Here is a 26,613-nt window from a genome sequence, read left to right as displayed (position 1 = left end):
CATCCCTGGCGTTTACGACGACTCACTAGAACGACGCCGTTTCCCATCTATGCGACCGTGCGAAAGAAGGATCAGTCGACTACGGCCTTATCAAATTACATGACGCGGCATGTTGGAACTTACCTGGGGTCGACCTGCAAGACATACTTGCGTTGCTCGAGAGCGCTTGTGCACCTTTGCTCTAACCGCTCACCAGAATTCCTCGACGTCTCCTTCAAGCTGTTTTGATCTTATATGACGCGACGTTCATGCCCATGCTATTAACTAAACCGAAAGGTTACGGCCCGGGCGCCATATGATCATTTGATCATTCTGAGCATCTTGTCCCAGTTTGGTCTATCGACAGCCTGACAAGAAAGAGAAAATTAGAAAAAAAAAAATAAAATAAAATGGACAAGTTGAGGGGGCCTCGAATATTATACGAAAACTCCCCTCCGACTTAGCGCCCCACAGCTACTTGAATCGCATGTGATAGAACGATTGCAGCGGAAGCTTGTGATACCCTCGACCTGTTTTTGTTTATTGTCTTTTACCTTCACTTTTGCGGACGGGACCACTCTTTTCCTTCAGACGCTACCAACTTAACCCCGGCACGGCTTTACTATCTCTTTTGTTCTTTCCCGCCTTCACCACCTCGGCGGTCGTACAGTCCGTTGGTTTTTTCTTTATCTTATCATCTACCCGCGTATATTCTTGACCGTGTCGATCGTTTTGTACACTGTTTTCCTTTTTTTTTTTTTTTTTTTTTTTTTTTTTTTTTTTTTTTTTTTTTTTTTTGGGTATAAGATTGTCGTCCGTGTCTTGGTTCCCCCGGCTTCATGATAAGGGTTTCCACGGGACTGGGGTCTCGTTCACGATGGATAATGATACGTCACGACATAGGATAACATTGTATGTTGTCCCAGCTTTGTACACTCCATGTGTCCTTCCATTCTGTTCTTGTACCTACCTGTTTAACTACGAAGGTATATACCTTTAGTCTTATGTGCTACATCTATAAGAATATATTGTACAAGAAAAATGCGCAAGTTTAGCCAAGATATCTCGTCATAATTCGTCGTGTTGTTCAGGAGCATCTAATAAATATTGGCCCAGAAGCCTTTGACACCGAAAAAACACTCGGTAGAAGCTTAAAACCCAATGTAGAGTCGTACCACCAGTCATAATATCTGTTTCACTTGAAACTCTGGCTGTTTATGTCTCTGCCTTGCTATTCTCGCCGATACCTTGGAAGAGCTTCATCTTGACTTCGGCTGCTAGAAGGCCCTTCACTTCCTCTGATACAATTCGCTGCCCATCTCGCACGACTTTCTCCAACTGTTGATCTTTCACAGCAGTAGTTCCGGCCCGTGAGGGATTGCTTTCAATACCACGCGCGGCCCGTCTAACTTTCTGGCTAAGATCCATCATCTGTTTGCTACCATAATCACGGGTGGTAAACAGAGGGCTCTGGCTGAGGGTAGCCACCCAATATTTGTTCCACAGAAGTGACAATATCTCGGTATCAAGAGCGCTCTTAAAATGCGATACCTCAAGTGAATAGTAATGGGATGCATGCGCTCCAAAGTCCTCCGCTTTGTTAAGCGGTACGGTCTGATACTCATCATCCTCTTGCTCTTCTTTGGGTGGCGTGTAATCCTTAGGGAACGTTCTGAAAGCCCCGATATCTACCTTCCCTGCCGAAATGGTCCGCTCTGGATCAATGACCACGGCAACAAACGGCCCGCCGAGCTGCTGCATATCCTGCGTGGTGACATCGATCCCCGATAACCAGCAACCATAACCAGGGTGACTATGATACCAGCCGACTGCATTTTCCATCCGTTTTGCATCCCGACATGCCTCTAGATAAGACACCATATATTCGTTTGCTTCGTCTTGGGCGTTCACTCGAGTCTCTGTTCCTTCGACGGGGAGGCGAAATGCATCAGTTACAACAAAGGTTTCTGGCAGGATGTAGCCTTGCATTAGGCCCATGACTTCGAGGGACCCGCCCGAGCGTGCATGCATCACCATCTTTAGTAGCGCAACGGCGGAGATCCGTATCGATTTGAAATAGTGGGGGTCTCTGGCCCATGGGCGCTCCGCGCTGAGGGCTTTGTGTGTTTCTTCATCGTACCGATAGAGGGCGTCTCGTTGGGGATCTATGAGGCTGATGGCATTTTCGAGCTCTGGAATGGGAGGAAGCTAATTGTTAGTAATGGATGTTGTCTTTGATAACATTGGGGTAATGCTTGGTACGAACCCCAAGACTGCTGTGCAGCCTTCTGCATGATGATGATGATGATGAATGGGTGGTTTTTTGGGCAACAAGGAATGATGGGGCTGCGGGGTGAAAAGAAAGGATAAATAGTAGTCTATAGAAGGATTTGCGGAGGAGTTAAAACAACTGGCTGACTTCGGTGACGTCTGATCTATCAGATCATGATCTACTTTAAAGCAGCAGTTGGAGCCCAGACGTGGAGAGGGCGGTGAGTCTAGCTATGGCAGAACAGAGCGGTGAGGAGCTGAGTGGACTGTTGCTGGAGTAACGGAACGCCATCAACAGGGGCCGGGAGGGAATCTCGATCGCGGGCTGCATCTTGAGGGAGCGGCACTATTCTTATTATTGTTCTATCCCATCGCATCACTGCCTCGATTGACTCCCCCTTCCCCTCTCCACCCTTGCATACGTCTGCAAGTGCTCAGCTATACATAAAGCCTGCGGGTAGCCCCTTGTTCTCGCAGATGACATCCGACCTCTGAGTCAATCGTTTGCTATTGTTGCAGATTCACGCTGGTGGATTTTGGTGTCTCACAGCTGCAGTGCTGAAGGCGCATCGCCGCCAGAGACTACATGATCACGAAACCTTAAAGGCGTGAATATACTCTCGTTATATTTCTTTTGTTAACTTAAAGCGCCGGCACACGCGATGGCCGTCGACACTAGCTACTTGACCACCCAGGTCAATAATATTGTCGCTCAGCTACATGGCATCTATGATGAGATCGGCGTTCCGAGCCATGAGCGCGACTCTCGAGAGGCAGAGGTTGGCTTACTTAACACTTCCTTGTTTGTCAACTGATACTAACAAACAACTATAGCTGTTCAGTGCTCTGTCCGATACTCTAAACAATCATCTCAAGCTTGTTGACAAGTGAGTTCTACCGGTGTTTCAGCCTGATGAAAAGGCCTCTCGGGTGTTAACGGAATCAATAGTGAGAAAAATGAGATGACAGAGGAGGCGCGACAGCTCATCATTGCAATCGAGCAGATGGAGGAGTCTTTAGAGGATGAGAAGGCCAATGGCGAGTATCAGCTGAATCGCGATGACTTGCGTATAACTTATCCTCTTAAACGCTGTCTCGCTTTCCTGCGCGAAAAGCATAATGCACTCAGCAAATTACATCACGAACGCTTTGAACAGGTTAAGAGTATGTTATGCTGTCGCCAAAGATCGAATGGCTTGCTAACGACACGCAGAACTCGTTGTGGCCCTCGAGTCATACTCATCACACCTCGAAGCTTCTTTTGTTACCATTGCTCTTCCCCCTACAGCTCCAGGATCTTCGATATCGCCTAGTTTCAACTTGTCTCGCCAATACGTGGATGATTTGAACGACGAGTTTTCAAGAGTTTATGAAGAATATGAGCGACGTTTCGAATTCGTCAAGACCACTTGCGAAGAGATCATCAAGCTCTGGGCTGAGCTCGGAACCCCTCAGGCCCAAACCGATTCCAACATCGTTAAGCACTACAAAGAATCCCCCGAACAGTTGGGACTTCACCAATCCGACCTGGCCCATTTGAAGGCAAAGCGAGAAAAGCTGTTGGAGGAGAAAAGAAGTCGGGAGCGCAAGATCGCAGAACTCAGAAATGCCGTGGAAGCACTTTGGGAGCGCTTTGGAGTTGAGGAGTGTGACAGAAAAGCTTTCCTCTCGGCGAACCGCGGCTGCGGTCTCCGTACAATCAACGAATTTGAAGAAGAATTGGAGCGCCTCAACGAACTCAAGAAACAGAACCTACATCTTTTTGTCGAAGATGCGCGATGCCGACTGCAAGAGCTCTGGGATAGTCTCTACTACTCAGAAGAAGAAATGCTTGACTTCACCCCTGCCTTTTCTGACGTTTACAGCGACGCTTTGTTAGAAGCCCATGAGGCAGAAATTACCCGGCTGGAGGCATTAAAGGAGCAGCGTGCTTCAGTATTGCAGCTCGTAGAGAGGCACCGTAGCCTCCTCGCAGACCGAGAGGCCCTGGCCGTGTCAAGCCAAGATGCATCTCGCCTCATGGCGCGTGGAACCAGCGGACAAAGACGTGATCCAGGAAAGCTTTTGAGAGAAGAGAAAATGAGGAAGAGGATTGCTAAGGAGCTGCCTAAGGTGGAGGCGGATCTGCGGAAAGAACTGGAGTACTTCGAGGACGAGTTTGGCCGGCCGTTCCTCGTTCATGGAGAAAGATATCTCGATGAGCTCACTCCAGTCGTCGCTAAACCTCCGCCTCGTTCTAAGACGCCATCCGCCGGGCCAGGAAGCGTGAGGGGAGGATCTATGAGGCAACAACCCCCTTCTCGCCCTGCCAGCGTTATGAGAGGACCTCCTCCCCCCCGGTCTGCTACGAAAACCCCGACTGGAAATGGTTCAATGAAATATAACACTATCGGGCCATCCCGAGCCCCATCCAGAGCCGGTGCTAAGTCTCCTTCGAAGATCCCCGCTCGCGTCCCCTTAAGTAATATGCCTCATGGAAGCAACTCCCCCGCGCGCAGCGGTACCCCAGGCCTTTATTCCTCTAACACAATGAACGGCAAAATCCCAACTCGTGCTCCGCCCCCAAGGATGCGAGCTTTGACTGGTGGAGAATCACGAGATGAGCGAAGCAGCTACTTGTTCGAGCCTCCACGAAGTGCTAGTGCACTGTCTAATGCCTTTGTTCGGCCAGTCAGCCCTGAAGATGTCTATGACGATCGTAACCAACGCTCGTTTATGAGCTCTTCAGCTTTCTCACAGCGATCTACGGGATTCTCTCAATCAACACAATCATCGGCATCGTCCTTGTCCATAAACTCTATGGGATACCCGCGACCGAATCCATATCTGCAACGTGCTCCACCACCGGCCCCGAGACAAGTGTCAAATGCGTCAACCATCAACACCGGCAACTCTGGGTCGGAGAACTGGGAGACATTCGACAGTGGATCTGAGTCCGAAGCTGACGCCAGTGACGTTTACTATGCCAAGCTTCGTGCTGCCCATGGCAAGCGAATGGCTCTTGACGACTTGGCAGGAAAGAAGCCCAAAGGCATCCGAAGTGTTAGCCCAGACGAGCCAGCGGTAAACCCGAATGGCGTCCGTGTAGCGGGGAGTGATGCCGGATGGACAGATGACCTGGAGCCTTACTAGAAAAGAAGTCCATTACTCAACTAAATCGTTTTGGCTTTTCTTGTTTTTTTGGCATCTCAGCCACTCCCGAAAAGACGGACTTATGAGACCACTCGATGCTGACGATTCTATGATTGCTCTCGCAATGTTTAATTTTATCTTGACCAGGCTGGGTACGCTGTATAATGGCTGAGCTCTCTAGCGATTTGACAGGCTTGGGCGATCCGAGTGATGTTGCTCTGTCGCCGACGTTAATTTCTGTGTTAAAAATTTTGGGATTATACCCTGGTTATGTTTTCGCTTTTTCTTTTATGGTGATCTTTGCTCTTAAGCCCGCGAAACTTGTTGGCAATTGCAGCAACGATGGGATGACAACGAATGAAATGAGCCGACGCTTTTTCTACTACCATCTAACTGTTCAAAGAGACAGGTTACCTTCTTGTATTATGCTTGGTTTGTACGTTTGATAATTAACTCATTTTCTACCGAAAAAGTAGACGTGGATAGCCATTGACTGGACGAGTCCCTTCACTACTTATGTTTAATTTGCCATTCTGTTTGATTCCTATTGTGCCTTTCTTCTCTATTGTGTGGCGAGGTCGTCTCTTGCTCTTTCTTTTTTTCTTTCTTTTTTTTTTTTTTTTACAATCTTTTTTTTTTTTTTTTTTTTTTTTTTTTTTTTTTTTTTTTTTTTTTTTTTTTTACAATGCTACAGCATGTTTTCCATTTGTTTTGATATCAGCGCAGCGCAATGGTTTGTTGGATCTCTTATGTTAATTAACAATACATTCTGTTTTTTGAAATGATTTTGTTCGTACAGTTTATGTAGCATTAGAGCTCCAATTTTTGGATGAGCCACGCCCAAGGAATCCGAAGCTTGCTGTCATCGATGTACCTAGTGTGGTCCACATTCTGCATACCTTGAGTTCTTCATTGCTTGTTGTCCGTAATTTGGGTTCTTCCGCTGTCTGTGTTGGAATCGTACGTCTTGAAATATCCCGCACACTGGTACCCATCGCGAGCTAAGCTATGTCCTTATCACTCATCACAGGTGGGGATTCTCTTCAGTCGCGGTGGCCATGGGATGTGCGAATTCCTTATTATGCTCCACAATGGCGTCCCCATGCAATTCAATTGAAAATTTTCTTATATTACTGACTGTTCCTTGCCTTCGCAGTCCAGTAGAATCCTTTCATAGCCATTGTCTCACCAGTTGTATATAGCCATGCCATAGACGGGATACCGATATTCGAGACGGTAAAAGATTACTTTTAGAGCCTTTCCAAGTTGGTAAAGTAGTTGGGCTCAAACATCCAGGCTCCCAGAAGAAGATAAATAGAAGTCAAGCTTGATCTTTATGAGCTGTGGTGACATATAAGAGCCGCGAGAAGATATCGCCGAAGGGGAAGAGGTACGTCTGTACAAACGGCTTATCACTCAGTTTAATCGAGTCTATTCATGTTATCTGGGTGTATTTCAATTTTCCCTTTGGATAAAACCTAAAATCATCAGGAGCCTATGCATCGTAGTCTCCGGGGACTACTAGGTTTTGACCTAGTCGGCATGGTAATTTTCCCCCGGTTTGCTCGTGGAGGATAGGAATGGCAGAAAATGGTTCTAGATACTGGTGTAGGAGGAAGTGATACAAGTCTCCAAGTATCTTTAGCCTCCTGGCTAGGGCTATCTTCCTTTCAAAGTCTTTTAGAGCTTTGCAGATACCTGCTGCATTAAGACTATTTTCGGGAAAAAGGAGCCTGGTGAATACCTGGATGACACAAAGTTGTGATGACCTCTGCTCTCTGTCAGAGGCTCAGGGGAATTAGCAGAAGCGGATTACCTTGGATCCAAGTAGCTGCCTATTATTGGTGGTTCTTTCGATAATAGCAGGAAGAATATTGTCCAGCAACGTATATGGGGCTCCTTGCGGATTGGCTAGCTCCCTGATCACCGTCGCTCCCAGGTAGGCCAACCAAGTAATCCTTGCTAAAGAAGGCGTCATTACAAGTTAACTTTAACTGGATGGATCAAGCCGCTAATTGTTGGACTTGGTATAGATGGACGGGGCGTAGACATTAACGATGTGAGGATGTGAGGCGAACCGTAAATGGGATGGCAATCTCAAGGTTGACGGTCAACAAGTAACTTCGGAGTTCAGTCTGGTGGAAGATTTGTTCGGTAGAGGGGTTTCCTGAAGTCGGACTTAAACCCTAGATCTGGAGGCATCCGCAACGCTGAAATAGCAATAACCAGTGATATATGGGAACCCTGAGGTGACGGAGCAGATACGGCAGTAACAGATGAGTGAGACGGGTTGGACGGTAGAGTAATGGGCTGTTTCGATATTATAACTTCAGGTGTAGCGACGATATCCATATCTATACATGAGGTGTATATCTGAGTTACATTAACACTGATGGAAAGTCAGATCTGCTACTAAATGACCAGTCAGTTGTTATCAACTGTTATTTATTGTGTTCCACATCCAGTATACTGTGTATGTACTGCTGAGTTTCACATAACTAAGGATCATAAAGGATGGACCATTGTTGTCCTTAACAGCGTCATTATAGGAGTGAATAGCTGGGACTGTATAGTCGTTAGAGTTGCCATCGATTCATATGGCAAGTCTTACGCTGGCCATCAAAGCCGTTTTGGAGTTTAAGACGTTGGTGAATGTCCTTTGGTCTGGCGACCACCTGCATAGTAGTTCCATACCAATGGATCATTCCTTTTGGGGGAACAGGGTCCTCTTCAGTGTTCTTGTCGTGGAGTGAGAGCTCTTGGTTTTGAACTCAGTTCCTATATAAATTAAAAAGTATATATCCTGTGACCGTGCTTTCACAGGTATTAACCATGGTGATGATATATAACTTGCCATATAAAAGCATATTACATGACACTCCTGCGACGTAACTTAGTATCCTTAAACGGTATTGTTGCTATGTTTTCGGGTCAACATATATATTCTCCAGTTTGGCCAGACGGAGGACCATTCCCATCAAAAGAACCATCACATTGCTCTCGCTTGTCTCCGACTGTTTCGAACTATCGCTGAAACAAGGCAACCCCAGGCATTAGATATGAGGGTATAGCCGTTCCGCATTAATCTGCGAACACTGGTAATAAATTTATACCAGATACCCTCACCACAGATGAGGATAGGCTGTACATATTGTCCACCATGTTCTGGTACTTGAAGCGTAGTGTCAGTGGAAAACACAACCGCCGTGTAGGAAGACTCCGATAATGCACTAGGACTCGTTCTGGGTTTGGAATCCATCACAGCAACACCAATTCTAACTGGGAAAAGTCTCGCGTCTGAATCAGCGTCCGGTCGCTGACATAGAGCCTCAATAGCGCTACTATTGAACGCCATCAAGTGAAAATTGACCGGAATATTTCTATAAGAACGAAATGTGGAGTTCAGAAGCAAGGCAACGACCAATGCAAAGCCAAGGGAAATTGCCATTATGGAACCGAGAGGAGAATAGCCTCGGGCAGTGTAGTCGTATATTGGAAGACGTGCGCCGTCTTTACCCGGCGCGAAGGCGCTGGACTGGACAAGGAAGATACTCTGTGATATCAGCCAGTGCAGGAGAATGGCCAGCACCATAAGTGGGACTGAATATTTGAATGGCAAGGAGAGAAAGTAGGATGACCGCTGCATGCCCTCGGGTGAAGAAACCCGTAACGGCTTTTTCCCTTCTTCTTGGAGAAAGCGCACCCACTCATCACTGACGAGCTGGCGTGTGAGGATGTTATTGTAAAAGAGGTAGAGAAAGCTAATCATAACCTGCGGACTATTGGCTATAAGGATGTTGCCTAGAAGCATTACAGGTCCGTCGGCGGCAATAGAGTTCAGGGGACCCATATCGCGAGCCAGCATGGCCGGGTTTACTTGGAAACCATACTGCCACAGAGCTGCAGGGCTCACGTCAACACCTTTCTGTGATATCCACTCGATCGAACTTCCGATAGAGTATGAGGTAATTGCTAGACCTGTAGAAAACCTAGCATCGATGCACATGTCAGAGTTGATCATGTTTGTAAGTAATAAAATTGGGGACATGACTTACAATATAAGTGAGATTACCCAGATGTGTATATTAACAGCCTTGAACCATGATACACGAGGCTTAACCAGCCAAGTTGTCTTTTGAACCTGAACGGCTCCTAGTCTATAAGATGTTGATGCATCGTCGTCTTCATCGGTTAGCTCATTTATGTATGACCGCGGATGCTCGAGAAAGCTATTGACTGCGTCACCTATAGTCACCATAGTGCGATGGTCCCTTTTCTGTTCCTTCGTTCTCGTGTTGCGGAAATGATGGAAGGCGGTCCAGTAGACTAGGAGGCTCTCCAGAAAGGTACAGACGCAAACAATAGCTAGGATATGCGTGCTGTAATGCAATCCACATCTATCCTGACTACTCCCTTCATCTGCACTTAAGCAGTGATCTACTTGCACCCCCCACGGCCAAGATAGTTTCCAGTCATTAGTAAAGGATTTGGCAAAGTCCCAATTGCAAAACCTGTCCTTGTGGATATCCTGATATGCGCGACAGATCCAAGCGCTAGATCCCGACCACGGTTCCCAACCAGAAACCCATCCATCAATCAAGGAGGATCCATTATTCTGTGCCGTACTGACGTTCCGGGCGACAATTATGACAGAGCTGGTGGCAGTCATTGGATTGATGTACCGCTTGATACAGGTCTCAGTATCCAAATAAGTGAAGTTAGCGGCACCGCCCTGTAGAGAATATATCATTGATGTATTCTTCGATGCTTCGTCATATCCTGGAGCAGGTTTCCACCACGAAAAGTGCGACAGCGGGTCAGAGGCTGTCCAGTTATATCCGACCGTGAGAAAGTCGTTTGTGGCTACAGCGCGTGGGATCACCACGATTGGCAAAGATGTGAAAATCGCAGAATTCCAAAAGAAGTGCAGAAGTGTTACAATGAAACCGATACCAAACCAGGCGGCGACTCGGCTCCGTTTGATATACCTCAAATTCCTCATGCTTGGGACCCCGATTTCCAGTGCTGAGCCTTTGAGATGTGTCTGGGCTATCTCATCACGCGACGGTGCGACGAGGATCTGCATACAGTAGTTTCCGGCTCCGAGGAAAAGAGATGATATAATGTTGAGAGCCACATGCAACGCGCTATTGAGGGCGGTGGTACTAGAGCAATCGCTAAAGGAAAATGTGCCCACGCCTCGACCGTCCGGGGGATAACTCAGAACCGCCCAAATTGTGATACTGAGATTGAAAATCACTACCACGGTGGCTATTACCATTTGCGTCTTAAGCATTGTTGTTCTCTTCGCCATCCTAACTCTCATTGTCTTTGCACGGGCATTTTTCGGGTCCAGTTCGGGGATGTATCGAGAGAGATATTCGACCTTTGCGAATCTCTCCGGCCTTGCTTATTGTTGTCAATAAAGTTGAGTGTACAGCTGCTATGTTGGTGTCGTGTTTGGGAAGAACTCACCTACTTGAAGACGCGGGCTGTGGTAACAGTAAGCGTGTTTGTTCGTAGTCATCCCCATCCTCCTCGAGATTGGCTGCTGTGTCCAACACCTCCCCTGATATCTCGTTGGTAACTCCTAATACTCGGTATGGCGCAGACATTCTTTCTCCTTTTCACGTTCGTGCAGGAACAGGTGCACTTTTCACCTAGAAAGAACTCCACATCTTATGAAGTGAGGGGTTCTCACCATGGGGAGGTCAGAGGAGGCGACGATTACTGCACTACTGGTAAGCCACCAGCGGTATGAGGCCGATTGTGATAGGTCCATTTGGTTCGCTTTGCGCCTTGATGTAAAATCTGCCATTTTAATAGGTTGCCTGCTTTTCAGCTGAGGCTACCAAGTGAGTGACCAGTTAATTCCAGGGAATACTCAGGGAAATGAGGTAAGAAACGTTGGATTTCTGCGATAACCTCACCGTGTATTGGAAGCCATGGACGGTGGATCCCTTCCATGATTCTTGTTCCTATTGGGAAGTATTTATATACCTACCCGGTATGTCAGGTGTCAGTGTGGTAGTATCAAAATTGTTGAGCAAGTCAATAACTAAATAATAAGTGTGAGCGATGGCAAACCCGAAACTCAGAGGGGAAGAGAAACTGACGAGACGAGGAGTCTCTAAATACGAGCGAAATGGTTCTTCGATCCATCGAATATCCAATGTAGCCCTACTACCCAACGATGTCAGTTGATACTTGATTGTTAACAGAAAAATGTTAGACTTGTGCAGTACCTGAGTATCTGTGACGATATAGTTGATATATTTCGTGATTGAGACATCGAAGACATTTCCATTACAGCTTCTATAGGCTGCTGATGAGAGCTTCGCTGCGGGCTGCAAATTGTAGAATGTGTAGAAAGTGTATAGCCAGCGCCAAAGGGATGGAGTTAATTATCGAATAATACTTAGTGTGACATAACTTTGACCTCTAGTATTCTAGTACCCGGTTTGGGCCTACTGAAGCCTAAAGGATGGGGTATGGGGATTTTGGAATGAAAAGGATAAATTATAATCTACGGCCATAAACACAGAATCAATCATGTTACACCTCATAAAAATAGACCGCTGAAGAAGCCAGGTTGAGAAAGGCTATTCAAAAATTGGTCTCAAAGCCCTAAATCACCTGTTAAACTTAGTATTAAGCCGATACTAAAACGTGCTGAAATAGCTATCCATGGAGCTAAAATTGGAAAGTGTCGGCTTCAGTAATATAAGACTACGCATGGGAAAAAGCTTAAAAAGCAGGAACACTCTACAAAGAATCTTTAAAAGGATCAGGTATATCGGTACAGGATGCTAGGGCGCCTGTAGAAATTAGAAAACATGTAAACCCTCGTGTCATGGACACCACCCTCCACCCTATTGGTATCTGCTCCTAGGATAATATTTTGCACAACTTCGGGCATCTCTTTGTTTGTTTCCCACTGACGAAGGCATAGCAGCCTGTGAAAACTGCGATCCATTGTTTACCATTGTTTACCATTGAGATAGACAACTACTAGCTGCCCGAGTGAAACTCTGCATTTTCAGAGGTTACCACTCGCTTCGAAATCTGCTATTTATAGACTTTGTACTTTACTGTGGTAAATTGTATTGCTATAATTATCTAGGTATCTGATAGCTTTGTGTTCGCTGGGGGCCAGCCATAAAGAGTAGGGTGATATAAATAGGTAGCCCTGGTATTTACCGCGTGGCGCTCGGCTCGTCCGCGATTGACTACTATCATATCGGTGCCCGCAGGGTCTCCATGATTGTATTTGAACACAGGGGCATTGAGGTATGGACGTGACGCTTCACAGCTTTTGTAATGTGTTCTTAGAATATAGTCCTAGTCTGGTGATCCTGGGGTAAGCAGCTTAGACGGAGCTGTTATCGTAAGATAGGATAACGAGGGGAAGTAACGAGTAGTGGAAGCGCTCGCAACGTGAGGTATCAACGGCGATATTGGGTGGGTATAGGTCCTCGTTTGCAAAGAGCCCGGAGCAGGCACAATGGAGTGTTCCCTATGTATATCGTTCAGGAGTAAACGTGTTAAATAATCGAAAGAGGTAGTTAGGCTTTTCAGTATAGTAAATGGAAAAGAAGACAATCTGGGGGTTGCTTTGATCCTCAGAGCATCAAGAGGCGAGAACTTGAATACTCAAGGAATGCCGGCAATAGGACATGTAAGTATAGACTGAGGGAGTCGTGCAGACCCATTGGCCTTGCTAGATGACTGGCCCCACACATTTTGCCATACATGATGGTTCTCGGCCACCAGGATATCCTAGAAATTGTTCATCCAGTACTGGTGATTGGTAAGATGGCATCTCGCAATGAATGACTATACCATCTAACGCATTAAGACACTTGTCAAGGCCTTGGTGGTGTTGATTATTATGGACGGGTTTGAAAAGCCCCGATACCATCGGACGGGGTAGGTAGATCCACATGTCCTCTTGAATGTAATTAGCATCTGCCACGATGTATTGCCGCTTCTAAAAAAGGATGCCTTCATCATCGTCTTGGTAGCTCAGTAAGATCGGTATCCTTCATGAGACTTTTGTCCTTAGGGTCTTTGCCCCTGTGAAACTGCCACACAGCCCTTGTGAGGAGGTGCTACGCACCGTCAGTTGATCTTGTCGTAAGATATTTACTATGCAAGGCCACCTCGTATGCTTCTTCGTGCTTTTATGGTTCCTATACAATGTTAGTCGTATCATTTGCTGACTCTATGCCACAAGAAGGGGAAGAAGTACTCTTAATTGACTAAAAGGGTATGTTTCAGCACATGCCCTAAACTTCTTTTCTTGTTTTTGATTCTTGAAGAATTATGTGTATTACAGGGACTCTGTTTAGAGTGCTGTTCGACATGGTAATGGAGATACTACTAGTACTTTCCATATGGGAGTATGTAATCTGCGTGTAAACCCCCCGATGAATGCATTCACGTTGGTTGGTCCCTAGGGTAGGGTTAGCCTCGGGAGATGATGACTGTTTGGCCTCTCTTCTGTTATAGGGTTATCAAGAATGTAGTATCCAATTATGATTCATCTGGATACCTTAATATTCGTATATTCTGTATGTTTAACTTATATTGAACATATGATTTGGAGGACAAGATAGCAGGATCAAAGTAGGAAGGTTAGGAAATTGAGCAGGGAATTTGTGGGCTAATCTTACGAAGATATGGAACGGTTGACGACGTGGGAATGAAGTAGACCCTTCATTGAATAGAGTTAATTTACAGTAATTCACGTCAGAGAAAAGAATTGTACATATAGTATACATCAGATCGAATGAATCATACAGAGACGGGAATTATGACTTAGGAGCAAGTGAACCCATCCAGGTTGTGTCCTGATTTTCACTAGGTTTGGCGCCCTTCGCCGCCCTAGTTGGACCAGCGGACTCATTGACTATGCCAATAGTCATCTGCCGCGCCCCTTCAAGTCGTCGCAAAGACTCGGCACGGCCCAGAATCACCATAGTTTCAGGGATACCTGGTCCCGGTGCGGAGGCAGACAGTGCCCATCGTAGATAGTGGTAAAGCTCCTTCTTGAAAGTCTTGTCGGCAGCGACTCGGGCCTTTTCCGCTTCCTCGGTTGATCCGTAAGCGCCCGTGTCTGATTCTTCAGGGAGGATGGTGGAGGCGCCATCGTAGGAGGTGATATTGAATTTGTGAGTTTCAATGGTCCAGTGGGCTTCTGGGACAAGGCTGAGGGCTGCTGCAGCTGTGTGGAGGGCTGTCATGGGGACAGCTTGGGATGGTGACTTGCTGGAGGAAGCAGCTGGGGCATACGGGGGTCTGTTAAGAGTAGTGGTGAAGAAGGTGGAGTTGCGCTGGACGAACTCCGGTGCATTCGTATAAGATTTGGCATCTGCACGGAGGAGAAGTGGGAGATACTCCGCTAGGGAGCGAGATTGAAGGATCGATGCGCTATATTTAACGTGTCAGAATCGGACATAATGGAGCTGAATGGAATGGGCCGTACAGTTGCTGTGAAGGGCATGTCTCCTCCACAGCCCTAGAGGCTCTGGAAACCATCTCTTCAAACTCGGGTCCACCGTTCGTGGCAAAGCGCTGTGCGTGTGCCTTCTGTAGGAACCAAAGCTTCTCAAAGGCAACAACAGTGTTACCTTTGGTGATTTTGAGGTTAAACTAAAAATGAGTTAAATGCCTTCCGTAGCGCCTTAAGAACTTGAAGAAAGTGCCGAACATACGATTTGCTCCAGCTCTTCAAGGCTGAAGATGTCTGACTTTTGAGTGTGCGACCAGCCCAACAGAGCGGCAAAGTTTACCAGGGTAGCGGCGAACACTCCCTGCGTATCCTTGAAGGAGGTAAGATCAATGTCGGCATTCCGCTTGCTAAGCTTCTGCCCAGACTTGTCCACCAGAAGAGGTACATGGCCGAAACGGGGCGGCGTCCACTTGAAAGCATTGTATAGAGCGACATGTAGAGGGGTAGAGGGCATCCATTCCTGTAATCCGAGTAGATTAGAAAGTTACTTCCAACATAATCTCCTAGAAACTCACAGTGCCTCGGATAACATGGGTAATCTTCATGAGATGATCATCAACCACATTGGCGAGATGATAGGTGGGATGTCCGTCCGATTTGATCAAGATGGGGTCGTCGTACACCCGATCAATCAAGTCCAGCTTGTTTGGCGAGCGGTTCTGGCCGGTTTTCCCATAGACAATGTCCTCGAACATGGGATATCCTTCCACCTTCAGCCGAACCACATGCGCCTCTCCCTTGGCTGCCCTGTCTTCGGATTCCTCGGCTGATATCTCCGCACATTTTCTATCGTAACCAGGGGTTAGTCCGGCTTGACTGCGATGTCTTGCGAATGCATCGAGTCGATCAGCAGAGCAAAAGCATCGGTATGCGTGTCCATTGTTTATCAGATCATGAGCGTGGGTGCGATAGATGGCTGTTCTCTCGGACTGCAGACAAATCACTTAGTATAGCGTTCTTTGGGGACAGATCGATAAGCGCATTGGAAAGCCTCACCTGTCTATACGGACCGTAGGAACCGCCAACATTAGGACCTACAAACTGCACGTCAGCCTCCGAGCAACTTTGTGTTTCCGAACGAATGCCAACCTTCGTCCCATTGCAGCCCAGCCCATTGGAGATCCTCATAAAGCCTCTGTTCAGCATCGGGAATAGTGCGTTTCTATATCCATTCGTCCATCAGCCTCCGTGATCGGCCGATAAAGTGTTCTAACGCCGCACCTGATCGGTATCCTCAATTCGTAGCAGAAACTGTCCCCCTGTCCGCTTAGCCAAAAGATAGTTGAACAATGCCGTCCGTAGGGACCCTAGATGAAGATATCCGGTTGGCGACGGCGCGAATCGGGTTCTCGCGGGGAAACCAGGCAAATTCGTCTTTTTGTTGCCGGCGCGTATAGTCTTGCTGGATGCAACGGAGGAGTAACGGGCTCTGCTGCACTGGGTGCAGATCCACGGACGACGGGCAAATAACCCGGGATGAGGACGCCTCATGGTCGCGAAGCAGGGCCCGATTATGGGGAAATAATCCAGGGCAAGAGCGATGGTGAATGGTTGGATGGGGAGGTGTTCCTGTGAACCATCGGAGGTTTGCGGCGAGACTCCGACTGGGGAAAAAAAGTAAAGTTTAGAAAAGGCGGACTGAATTTTATTAATTTTATCAGCTTAATCCCCATTTGCCGCTTACAATCAACAACACCTCCGGGCTTACCTTTGCCGTCCTTTATTTTTCTTTAGGGGTCTCTTGAGATAGTATTTTCTCAGAGACATATCTCATTCGTCTTTCACCTTCTTTTTGGGTTCAGTTCAGTCTCATTTTTATCCGATAGTCGGGGGACCCTCTCCGCAGCCGCCGCTCAAAGTATGTGATCGTTCCCCTCTTAGCCTTTCATTGCTGGCCTTGCTGACTTACTCTTTAACGCAGTGTCTCAAGCTGAAGTTGACCTCTATGGTATATATTCTGATTCTACAGCCTTGTGTTGCACGAAGCCATCACGGAAATAATTAACACTATTCCTTCGATTAGAGGTCCTCGGAATCGCCAGCAGCGCCAGCAAAGATGAGATCCGCAAGGCTTATCGCAAGGTACTGCACTTTAGACCTGGTCGCCCACGATAGCCACTGACATATCAAACCAACGATAGGCTGCACTCGCAAATCACCCTGACAAAGTCCCCGAGGCCGAACGTGAAGAAGCCGAGATCAGATTCAAAGCCGTCCAGGAAGCTTACGATATCCTCTACGATGAAGACAAGCGTCATTTATATGACACACACGGAATGGGCGCCTTTAACGGGTCTGGAGAGCCCGGTATGGGCGCAGGCCCCGACCTAGATGATATCCTGGCGCAGATGTTCGGTGGCATGGGTGGCATGGGCGGTATGCCTGGAATGGGCGGTATGCCCGGAGGACCGCGCGCGAATAAACCGCGGAGGAGCCCGAACGAGGAGCAGAAGTATGAGGTTAAGTTGGAAGATTTGTACAAGGGCAAGACTGTGAAGTTTGCGAGTACGAAGAATGTGATTTGCAGTTTGTGTCAGGGCAAGGGAGGCAAGGAGAAGGCGCAGGCTAAGAAGTGTGCTACTTGCGGCGGACAAGGTATGGGAAATGGACGCTACGCGCAAACGAAGATTGGATTGGCTGACGAATGACGTCTACAGGTGTCAAGCAGGTCTTGAATCAGATGGGACAGTTCCTTACCACGTCCACCGTGCCTTGCTCAACCTGCAACGGAGAGGGCGAATTCTTTAGCCCCAAGGACAAGTGTAAGAAGTGTAAAGGAAAGAAGACTACGGAGGAGAGGAAGATCCTGGAGATCTACGTTCCTCGAGGAGCAAGGTGAGCTATGCAAGTCATCAAGAGGACCCAGTCAGACGCTAACCTATTGTGCAGGGAAGGCGATAAGATTATTCTTGAAGGGGAAGCCGACCAAGTCCCAGGACAAGAACCCGGTGATATCGTATTCCACATTGTGGAAGAAGACCATGCTGTTTTCAGAAGGGCTGGGTCAGATTTGACCGCCACCATTGATGTTACAGTGGCTGAAGCCTTGACCGGCTTTTCTCGAGTCGTGGTCAAGCACCTTGACGGCCGGGGCATTGAACTACAACACCCCAAGAAGCCGGGCGACGTTCTGTTCCCAGGACAGGTCCTTAAGGTTCCTGGAGAAGGTATGCCCATGAAGCGTGGCGACGAACGCGGTGATCTGTACCTGGTCGTCAACATCAAGTTCCCCGACCAGAGCTGGAAACCTAGTCCTGAGGTCCTGGAGAAACTCAAGGAGCTGTTGCCCAAGCCCGAGGCTCCGATTCAGACCGACACTGTAGACGAAGTCGACTATGATCCCAAGGGTGACCTGGATGAATTCGGTGCCAGGGACGCTCACGGTGGCTCTGCATGGGAAGATGATGACGATGAGGGTGAACCAGCTCAATGTGCGGCCCAGTAGAGGCCAAATTTCCTTTCTTTCTTGCAATTATACCTTTGCCGTTTTGTGCATTCGTTGATGAATAGATCCGTTGGATACATTTGGGCCAACTCTTCTCTGGCATCATGGGCGTTCACGGGAAAACACTTGTTATGAACAAAGTGGAAAAAATTATCCATATTGACTTATGACCGTTGTTGTTGTTACCATATTTTCGGGGCGTGAATAATGCATGGTAGTATTAGAATACATAGACCAACTCAGCTTCACGGAATGCCGTCATCCGATACTTCTAAAGGGTCCTTAAGCTCCACTTTCTGGAGCCCTGATGATCAGTCGCCCCCGTGGGGGGAGAGTGTGGGATGGGCCCATGACCAATGACTTTCTTGGTGATTTGTAACTAATCATTTTTCCTTTTTTTTCTTGTCTGTAATTCGTTGCTATGGCATCCACGATGTGAGTATATCTTAAGTCTATCATTCAAGAACATTACAAATATGTCTGGCATTTCTTGCTCAGTCTCCTCAGGAGCTTGGTCTAGCCCGACAATGTCGCAATAGTCTCGAATGATAGGGGAGAGGTCGTAGATTGAGTTCCTAAAGAGCCCCCAGCAGATATTACCTAACATGCGTTCTAGCACTCGGACTCTATGATATTCTACTAGAAAGAGAAATCGAGAGGGTATTAGAGGTAGAAGAGGAGAAGTGTTACATCGAGCAATCGTCTGTAGACAATTTCTACTCGCGATTAGTGTTGAGAGCTCACGAGGCAGCAGGAGACTGGATACCGTGGGAAGACGTGAAATGACCAAGGCATGTCCGTGAATGTTGCTCAGATGCCGCGTAGTCATTATGTGGTATAGTGGAATTCACCTGGACTTGTTAAACTTAAGCAATACCTAGCTGCTCAACATCGGCCTTGTAGAGGAGTTTCATCACCTACGGCTAATGACGATGCCCGCTGCGTGCGCTGCAGTCGAAACAGAGTTGTGGAAACCATCGGCTCTTTCTTTGAAACTGCGCCCGAGAGTTGGCTTAGGGTCTACACTAGACTATAGACTCTAGCAGAAGGAAGTGCTAATTATCGCTGACTATACTCTGTGGTATGACAGTGAGGAAGATGTAGGGGTGGGTCTGGTAGTTTTCAAAGCCTGGCCTGGTTCATTCCTGCTTGTAACCGCTGCTTGGCATATAATGAGTAAGTCGCTAGGAAACTTATGCTTTGACGGTGAGAACTCACATGAATATTCTAGGCGCTATTCATAACGCGCGGAAGAAGATGGCCCAAGATGCTTGTGTCTTTGGTGTGATTACCGACGTGTGGTATTTTAAAGTAATATTGTCAACATTTCGAAGGCAATAGACATAATGTGGTGTAACAGCACCGGCATAACTGAGACCTACATATACTTTCGACAATGGCTGCACAAGTCGATCCAGTTGGTTTCCACAAGTGTTAACAAGTCCAGTATCGTTGGACAGCGCCGCCTCCTCCCCCCAAAAAAGAGGGGGGAATCCGATTCTATAATGCAGAGGGTGAAAGCATTATGTGAAGAAGGGAATGTTAACGATTCGCGTCCAATAGCAATGGAAAAAATGGCTTCCTGAAACTTGATTTCGTTATTGATCCTCAATAAGTTGCAATAAGCATTTCGTTGTCATGCAATTCGATACTGAATGTGTATGGAGTATGTAATAGCTTCGGTCCACCGTAGTGACTCGCCGAATAATAGCAACTGGAGTTGCAAGTTGAACATAATATAATGCTAATCTGCGGCCGGGATACATGACTCCGGAAGTAATTTATAAATATGATATCGGGATTGGATCAATGGACACAGCAGATTTGATGCACCCCCATGCGATGCTTTATGATACTAGCGTGGGGTAGAAGAGCAATTGATGGGTCTCCATCATTTGCCCCCACAATCGACCAACACGTACCGAGAATTCATCCCAGCTTTTTGACCCGAAGAATGGGGATATGATGGGGGTTCCTGCGCGGTCCTTATTTAAATGGTCCTGCATTCCCGCCACCCGATCTACCGTCATCTCTTGCAACCCTGGTTTCGGCATTAATACGGCTGTGGATGTCGGAGATTGTCCGGGATTGTTCGGTATTGATTGTGTCCCGCATTTGATGTGATACCGGGCAGGATTATTTAATCTCACAACAGTTCGTCTTTCTCCAGGTTATTTTTACCATCCGTAAAAGCGAAGATAATTAGGCAAAGGTAATCACACAAGAAGACATATAGCCATATTGAGATTCCAGTAAAGAGAATCGCAGAACGAAAGTGGCTAATGGCCTTCTAGCCCGCGATCTAGTACCGACTCCTTATAAATAATATACGATCGAGTGTCGCATTGTCCCAGATTCTCTCCCGACCATGTCGTGTCAGTCACGCACCTCGTGTGAGGGCTGCTCCTGCAGTGACGGGGGCAGCCGACCACCAGTGAACATTGAGGACTGTGAGAGTGAACTGCTTGCCCTTCGAAGGCGCACAGTGGAGCTTGAGAAAACTCTGGCATCAATGCAGGATGGCCGGCCAAATGCTAATGCAAGGGCCCGGAAGTTACGGTCGGCCAACTGGTTTAATTGTGAGAGCGACCCAGGCATGATGGCCCTCTACATTGAGCGGTACCTCAACTATGGCATCACCCGGGAAGAACTGATGTCCGGTAAACCAATAATAGGAATAGCACAGTCCGGGTCCGACTTGTCTCCATGCAATCGCCATCACCTAGAGCTGGTGAAACGGGTCCGAGAAGGCATTAGGTCCGCCGGAGGGATCGCTTTCGAGTTCCCCACGCATCCTATTCAAGAGAGTAGCAGGAGACCCACCGCCTGTATCGACCGAAATCTGTCGTATCTGGGTCTGGTAGAGATTCTCTTCGGATATCCCCTGGACGGTGTAGTGCTCCTGACGGGCTGCGACAAGACTACTCCCGCCGCTCTAATGGCCGCAGCTACAGTGGTGCGTGATTCCCCGTATCTCCGCTCATTTGCTCATATAATTGACGTTTGTTGGAAGAATATCCCAGCAATATGCTTGAATGTCGGCCCAATGCTTAACGGTTACGTGAAGAACGACCTGGCGGGGTCCGGCATGGTAGTGTGGAAGGGTAGAGAGATGTATGCGGCAGGTGAGATCAACAAGGAGGAATTCATTGACTATGTGTCCAGAGGGTATGTCCATCAGTAACTATGGAAGCCCATTCACTGACGATGTAAAAGTGCACCATCAGTGGGACATTGTAACACGATGGGAACAGCATCAACTATGAATGCATTGGCAGAAGCGCTTGGAATGGCACTACCTGGATCAGCTGCCATACCGGCTCCGTATCGTGAGCGTGGTCAATGTGCTTACGAAACAGGTTTGCGTATTGTTGAAATGGTTCATTCCGATCGGAAGCCCAGCGATATTATGACTCGGGAGGCTTTCGAGAACGTCATTGTAGTTAATACTGCTATTGGCGGCAGTACTAATGCCCCCATTCATATCAACGCCATCGCCAAACATATTGGGGTAGAAGTTTCACTAGATGATTGGGACCGACTCGGATTTCATATTCCACTACTGCTGAACATGCAACCCGCCGGTGAGCTCTTGGGAGAGGAATACTATCGGGCGGGTGGGCTACCCGCGATTATGGCGGAGTTGCTAGACGCCAGGAAGCTGAACCCGGATGCTTTAACATGCAATGGTTACACAGTAGCCGAGAATGTCCGGGACAAACATACTTGGGACCGTCGAATGATCAAGCCGTATAACGAGCCGCTTCTGGAAGATGCAGGTTTTCTCCATCTTCGAGGCAGTCTGTTCCAGTCTGCCATCATGAAGACATGTGTTATATCGGAGCCTTTCCGACAAAAGTTCTTGGAGAATCCCAAGGACCCAAATGCCTTTGAAGGTACAGTTGTAGTATTTGATGGACCGGAGGATTATCATCACCGACTTGAGGACCCTTCCACCCCCATCGACGACAGAAGTATCCTGGTGATGCGCGGTGCCGGCCCATTGGGATACCCAGGTGCCGCCGAGGTTGTCAACATGCACCCACCTGGACGGCTCTTACGTCAAGGGGTCAAATCGCTTCCGTGCATTGGAGACGGGCGACAATCGGGAACTTCCGGCTCGCCATCCATCCTGAATGCTAGTCCCGAGGCAGCAGCGGGTGGGAATTTAGCCCTTCTTCAAGATGGGGACAGACTCCGTGTTGATCTAAACAAACGGCGCGTTGACATCCTTGTTTCCACGGAGGAGCTGGGCAAGCGGAGAAAGACACTAGAAGCCCACGGGGGCTATGATGTGCCGGAAAGTCAAACTCCATGGCAGGAACTGTTCAGGAGGGAAACGACACAGTTGAGTGATGGTATGGTCCTCCGAGACGCGGTAAAATACCAACGACTCGCCCAGCGATATGAGAACCCCCGGCACAATCATTGAAAGATGAATCTAGATACCACCGATGTAAGGAGCTGTAATGATTTGAAATACCCATAACAAGGCTCTTTCCCAATTTTTCGGCTGTCCCGGAGGTGTGTTCTCCGTATAGAATTCCATTATTCGGTCGGGATTTCTCAGGACCGAACTGACAGTGGCATCAATCACAACTGATTCACGGAGAAATTCGACCTTACCCGAGAGCCCGTTACAGTACTGTACAATAGTCTGTAGTGGCTACTTCAATACTCCGTAGACTTGGTAGAGTCAGGCCATTTAGAAACAGACAGATTTGCCTAGTAACGGTGGCACGGACTCAATCTCAGGAGAGAGTCATACCGGAAGGGGAAGGTTAGAGACGTTGAGGTCGGAGAGTGAGAGAGTACTAGCAGTAACTTAGAGAGTTGGTTAGTGTTCCAGTTTAGTAGCCGTACAGGAGAAGTGCCAGTCATGGGATTAGACCCCCTCCCTTTGACTTCCCCTCTTGACATGCCATCTTCATGAACAATAACATTCGCTACTACTACTACTACTACTACTACTACTCCTACCAGCCTTTTCACCTGCTTGTTTATTGGCTGGCTTATTTCTGTGAGACCACCTTAACCACCCCTACCTACGGAAACGAGAGTGTTGAACCTACTCCGTAGTGGCAGCGACATCCTGCAGTTTTCGAGTAGGCAGACATGTTTCGCCAGCGCTCTTCATGCTAATTAAGTCTTGGAATATCAGTCCCACAATGATGGAGATAACCACAGTTATTCCGGTCAGAGTTCGCAGAATTGCCAAGGCCCTAATAGCGGTGACTATTTTGCGTTTCTTGTTTCCCGAATCCCCAAGTTATGGCCATGGCCCATATCTCGTCACTTCCAACAAATGGCTAATGAAAGAATTTGACTAGGACTAGAATCCTGGCGAGTGAACCGAGCGCCCTGAGTTTGAGTTACCAGCCAATCCCACCAATTCAGAGCTAGATAACACGCACATGGCTGGGGGTTTTGACCTGGTCTACTCCGTACACCATCTACGAATCCACCCGATACCTACAACAAAGCCGCCCAGAGAACTAAAACAAAGAGTATAATGAGACGGGGAAAGAAAGCAAGAAAGCAAGAAAGCAAGAAAAGTTTGATAGCTTACCAATGAATAAAGCCAAGAACGGGTTTCTGAAGATGGCGGTGGTCTCGAACCATATCCACCCGGAAACCAAGCCAGGTGGACGCGACATCACCAGTTTCTCGACTGTCTGGCGCCGATCATGTAATTGTTAGCAATATTGTCGACTGCCAAGCAATTGAGTCATGAAATGAAAAAACACAACTGAGACCAATGGCGGAGCCTATGACAATTGAAGTAAATGATATTCGACATTTCACCACACACACACCATTAAAAATTTATAAAAATATCCTCCGGGTGTGGACCGGTGGGTCTCGGGTTACCCGCGCGCAGAGTTTTGAGTTTGCCGTTGCAGCCTTGCAAAGAGTTACAACTAAGAATTTACTCCTACGGAGTACCACCGATGGACCCGCGTACTTGCTTAGGGTCTAGCCTGCAATATCAGAAAATTTTTTCTAGCCACAGCTGATCTCAGACCGCCCCTGGTTGTCAGGCACCCACATCCCACTTTCCCACCATCATTTTTAAAGCTGGACCTTGTGATCTTCCCGGCGTGTTCCTTGTAGTTCCCTACACAACGAATTCCTTCTAACATGCTGCTTCCTCTTATCGTCCACTTAGATGCAAGCCTGCTACCATGCGCTCCCTCTAAGCAATAAGAACCAACAGCTTCTGTGTGCACCGTGCAGCTCCCACCGCCGCACCCTATAGTTGTGTATCCCGGCCTCTTGCATCATCCTTGACCTATCTGTCTCCTTTCAAAGACACCTGTCTCATCAAACGACCATCGCACTTTCCCGAAATCACCCTGTGCAACTCCGCATAGGCCTAGCTCATCGCGGGACGCATATATAGTGCACACCGCATCGTTACGTGTCTCGCGGCTCATCTTCCTGTTCTGTGGGAACCATCCAACTGTACCTTTATCAATAATCCCGACGGATTAACGCCACTGCGCTCGAAGGAGCTATAACCGATTTTCTATCGGGCCTAACAACCGCTTCACTTTAAAATATCCTTTCAACTCGAGTTGTTTTACTTGTGTTTGTCAAGATGGACGTCGACATATAAACCATTCGTCTTCTCGTTCTTTTTTGATCGCAACGCTTTCCATTTTCCCGCAATTAAGCGTTTCAGTTTTGTGTGTTTTTCAGCTATCTTGCCTCTTCAACCCTCGCCGATCCAGGTGAAATCACCCGTCATACAACATCGTCAACGAGCATCTTACATCATTATTACGACCCATCATGGCGCCCAACCTTTTCCTCTGCCTCCGAACTGTCTTCTGCCCCACGTACTGGTTTCAACGTGGAGAGCGCATCCAAGGGTCCATCCATAAAGAAGAACACTGGGAATCTCCTGTCCCAGGCATCTACAAATACATCCCAGGTCGTGGATGGCACCTAGTTTACAAAGATGGCAATGAGTACGAAGAAAAAGTTCCTGTCCCACTTGTTTACTGCCGCATCCTCCACCGATACATGTTCGAGTATGAACTGGAGGACAGATGCCGCTGGCATTCGGTAACCGTCCATGAAGGTGCTAAGCCGGAAAGATACCTCTTCTTTCGTCTTGATGATGGAGACACCTGGGTTGCCGGATGGGATGCCAAGGGAAAATTCATTCCGGGACCCTATCAAAAATGGTATTACGACTCGGAATCGCAAACCATGCGCCGAGTACTGTTCCCTGACAGCACGAATGTTTCCCGTGCCAGCATCGTCCCAAGCAAGCTGGGCTGATTGCGGCTTGATGAATAACCCATCCCGATGGTTAGTGCCCTGACAGTTCTGGGCCTCTTTACAGGGTTTCTCACCATCCAACCATGATGGATTCTGTTCTGCAGCTGGCTCCTGCAGAACATTGACTGGCAGGCTAAGAAAGGCAATTTCTATTCTTGAATTGTTGAAAGCGAGCGTACAAGCGATTCATTATTTCTACTTTTGTTATACCTATGAACTTGCTTGATGGCTCGACTGTTACGACTATTTGTTTTACACAGCGATGGTGTTTTGGTTATAAAAAAGTTAGATAGACTTACTTTTTTCCTTATTGTTATGCGACATGTGTGGTTACATGTCATCACGATAGATATTGGCCTTGATGATTCTTTCGGTTAGAACGTGGTTCAAGGACAACAGACTTGGACAGGAGTTTAATAGTGGTTTGATAGACATTGATACAATATGACAGTGGAGTACAATACTACTCAATTACTATTCATTTTCTGTGTGTATGTTGAATTTTAGGCGGAACCAACCCTAAAGATACGTATCATCTGCAGCAAGAAGTGGGTACCCTTTAGTTGCAGCAGCAGTGTTCGATTGGATATGCATGGTACCATCCATCACTTGCAGGTGAGGACCTTTTTGCGGACCATGTGATTGGTAAATGCTCACGGTGTTTTCCATGCAAGGGCTTCCCGGGTAAGTACGTAGTACTAGTAGTAGGATATGGCTTATCTCGTCGACAAGATTCGACGCGATGTTGATACACTCGTTCCCAGCATTTGTCCATGAGGTATAATTAGGAATATTAATTGTATGGGACATTTCTATTTCGGTTACTCTATCCTATCGGATCACGAATATATCAGTAGTAGAAAGAGGCGGTCAAGGTATTTCCACATCAGCCACATAATCTTCCCAAAACAACTGTACGAGAGAGCAGCCCAAATCTAAACCCTAAAACAGATCTCACAAGAAAAGCAAAAAAAAAAAAAAA

The 26,613-nt window shown here is 47.4% G+C and overlaps 8 protein-coding genes across 8 annotated transcripts; 5 read left to right on the top strand and 3 right to left on the bottom strand.

The window, feature by feature from the left end:
• Positions 1-736: 736 nt before the first annotated feature.
• BDV38DRAFT_260456 (Mov34/MPN/PAD-1 family protein) lies at positions 737-2,388 on the bottom strand. The gene is made up of 2 exons (XM_032055925.1): positions 2,246-2,388; positions 737-2,171 (listed from the first exon to the last, which is right to left on the bottom strand). Exons 1-2 carry the CDS (start codon positions 2,271-2,273, stop codon positions 1,195-1,197), a joined length of 1,005 nt encoding a protein of 334 aa, XP_031908736.1. The 5' UTR covers positions 2,274-2,388; the 3' UTR covers positions 737-1,194.
• A 76-nt stretch (positions 2,389-2,464) lies between these two features.
• BDV38DRAFT_201426 (putative microtubule associated protein (Ase1)) lies at positions 2,465-5,464 on the top strand. The gene is made up of 4 exons (XM_032052457.1): positions 2,465-3,029; positions 3,085-3,137; positions 3,200-3,414; positions 3,464-5,464. The coding sequence occupies exons 1-4, from the start codon at positions 2,913-2,915 to the stop codon at positions 5,380-5,382; spliced, it is 2,304 nt and encodes a 767-aa protein (XP_031908735.1). The 5' UTR covers positions 2,465-2,912; the 3' UTR covers positions 5,383-5,464.
• Positions 5,465-5,860, top strand: BDV38DRAFT_201418 (uncharacterized protein). Its single transcript, XM_032052456.1, has one exon. It carries the CDS (start codon positions 5,547-5,549, stop codon positions 5,826-5,828), a length of 282 nt encoding a protein of 93 aa, XP_031908734.1. The 5' UTR covers positions 5,465-5,546; the 3' UTR covers positions 5,829-5,860.
• Positions 5,861-8,197: 2,337 nt separating this feature from the next.
• Positions 8,198-11,235, bottom strand: BDV38DRAFT_201382 (uncharacterized protein). The gene is made up of 3 exons (XM_032052455.1): positions 10,858-11,235; positions 9,438-10,791; positions 8,198-9,371 (listed from the first exon to the last, which is right to left on the bottom strand). Exons 1-3 carry the CDS (start codon positions 10,913-10,915, stop codon positions 8,372-8,374), a joined length of 2,412 nt encoding a protein of 803 aa, XP_031908733.1. The 5' UTR covers positions 10,916-11,235; the 3' UTR covers positions 8,198-8,371.
• A 2,754-nt stretch (positions 11,236-13,989) lies between these two features.
• Positions 13,990-16,669, bottom strand: BDV38DRAFT_260450 (glutamate--tRNA ligase MSE1). The gene is made up of 8 exons (XM_032055924.1): positions 16,605-16,669; positions 16,118-16,534; positions 15,986-16,058; positions 15,893-15,930; positions 15,412-15,825; positions 15,099-15,356; positions 14,870-15,036; positions 13,990-14,814 (listed from the first exon to the last, which is right to left on the bottom strand). The coding sequence occupies exons 2-8, from the start codon at positions 16,385-16,387 to the stop codon at positions 14,196-14,198; spliced, it is 1,839 nt and encodes a 612-aa protein (XP_031908732.1). The 5' UTR covers positions 16,388-16,534; positions 16,605-16,669; the 3' UTR covers positions 13,990-14,195.
• BDV38DRAFT_201117 (putative DnaJ domain protein (Mas5)) lies at positions 16,550-18,531 on the top strand. Its single transcript, XM_032052453.1, has 6 exons — positions 16,550-16,754; positions 16,818-16,844; positions 16,920-16,978; positions 17,038-17,491; positions 17,554-17,731; positions 17,786-18,531. Coding segments are annotated over exons 1-6 (1,275 nt in total). The 5' UTR covers positions 16,550-16,753; the 3' UTR covers positions 18,342-18,531.
• A 2,178-nt stretch (positions 18,532-20,709) lies between these two features.
• On the top strand, positions 20,710-22,773 carry BDV38DRAFT_274883 (IlvD/Edd family dehydratase; the record flags this gene model as incomplete). The annotated part of the gene is made up of 3 exons (XM_032057922.1): positions 20,710-21,297; positions 21,355-21,509; positions 21,558-22,773. 3 exons carry the CDS (start codon positions 20,710-20,712, stop codon positions 22,771-22,773), a joined length of 1,959 nt encoding a protein of 652 aa, XP_031908730.1.
• Positions 22,774-24,810: 2,037 nt separating this feature from the next.
• On the top strand, positions 24,811-25,705 carry BDV38DRAFT_201145 (uncharacterized protein). The gene has a single exon (XM_032052454.1). The coding sequence runs from the start codon at positions 25,137-25,139 to the stop codon at positions 25,629-25,631; it is 495 nt and encodes a 164-aa protein (XP_031908729.1). The 5' UTR covers positions 24,811-25,136; the 3' UTR covers positions 25,632-25,705.
• The last annotated feature ends 908 nt before the right edge of the window (positions 25,706-26,613 follow it).

This window comes from Aspergillus pseudotamarii, assembly GCF_009193445.1.
Source record: "Aspergillus pseudotamarii strain CBS 117625 unplaced genomic scaffold BDV38scaffold_78, whole genome shotgun sequence".
Lineage (NCBI taxonomy): Eukaryota > Fungi > Ascomycota > Eurotiomycetes > Eurotiales > Aspergillaceae > Aspergillus > Aspergillus pseudotamarii.
This window is presented reverse-complemented; position numbering and strand designations above follow the sequence as displayed.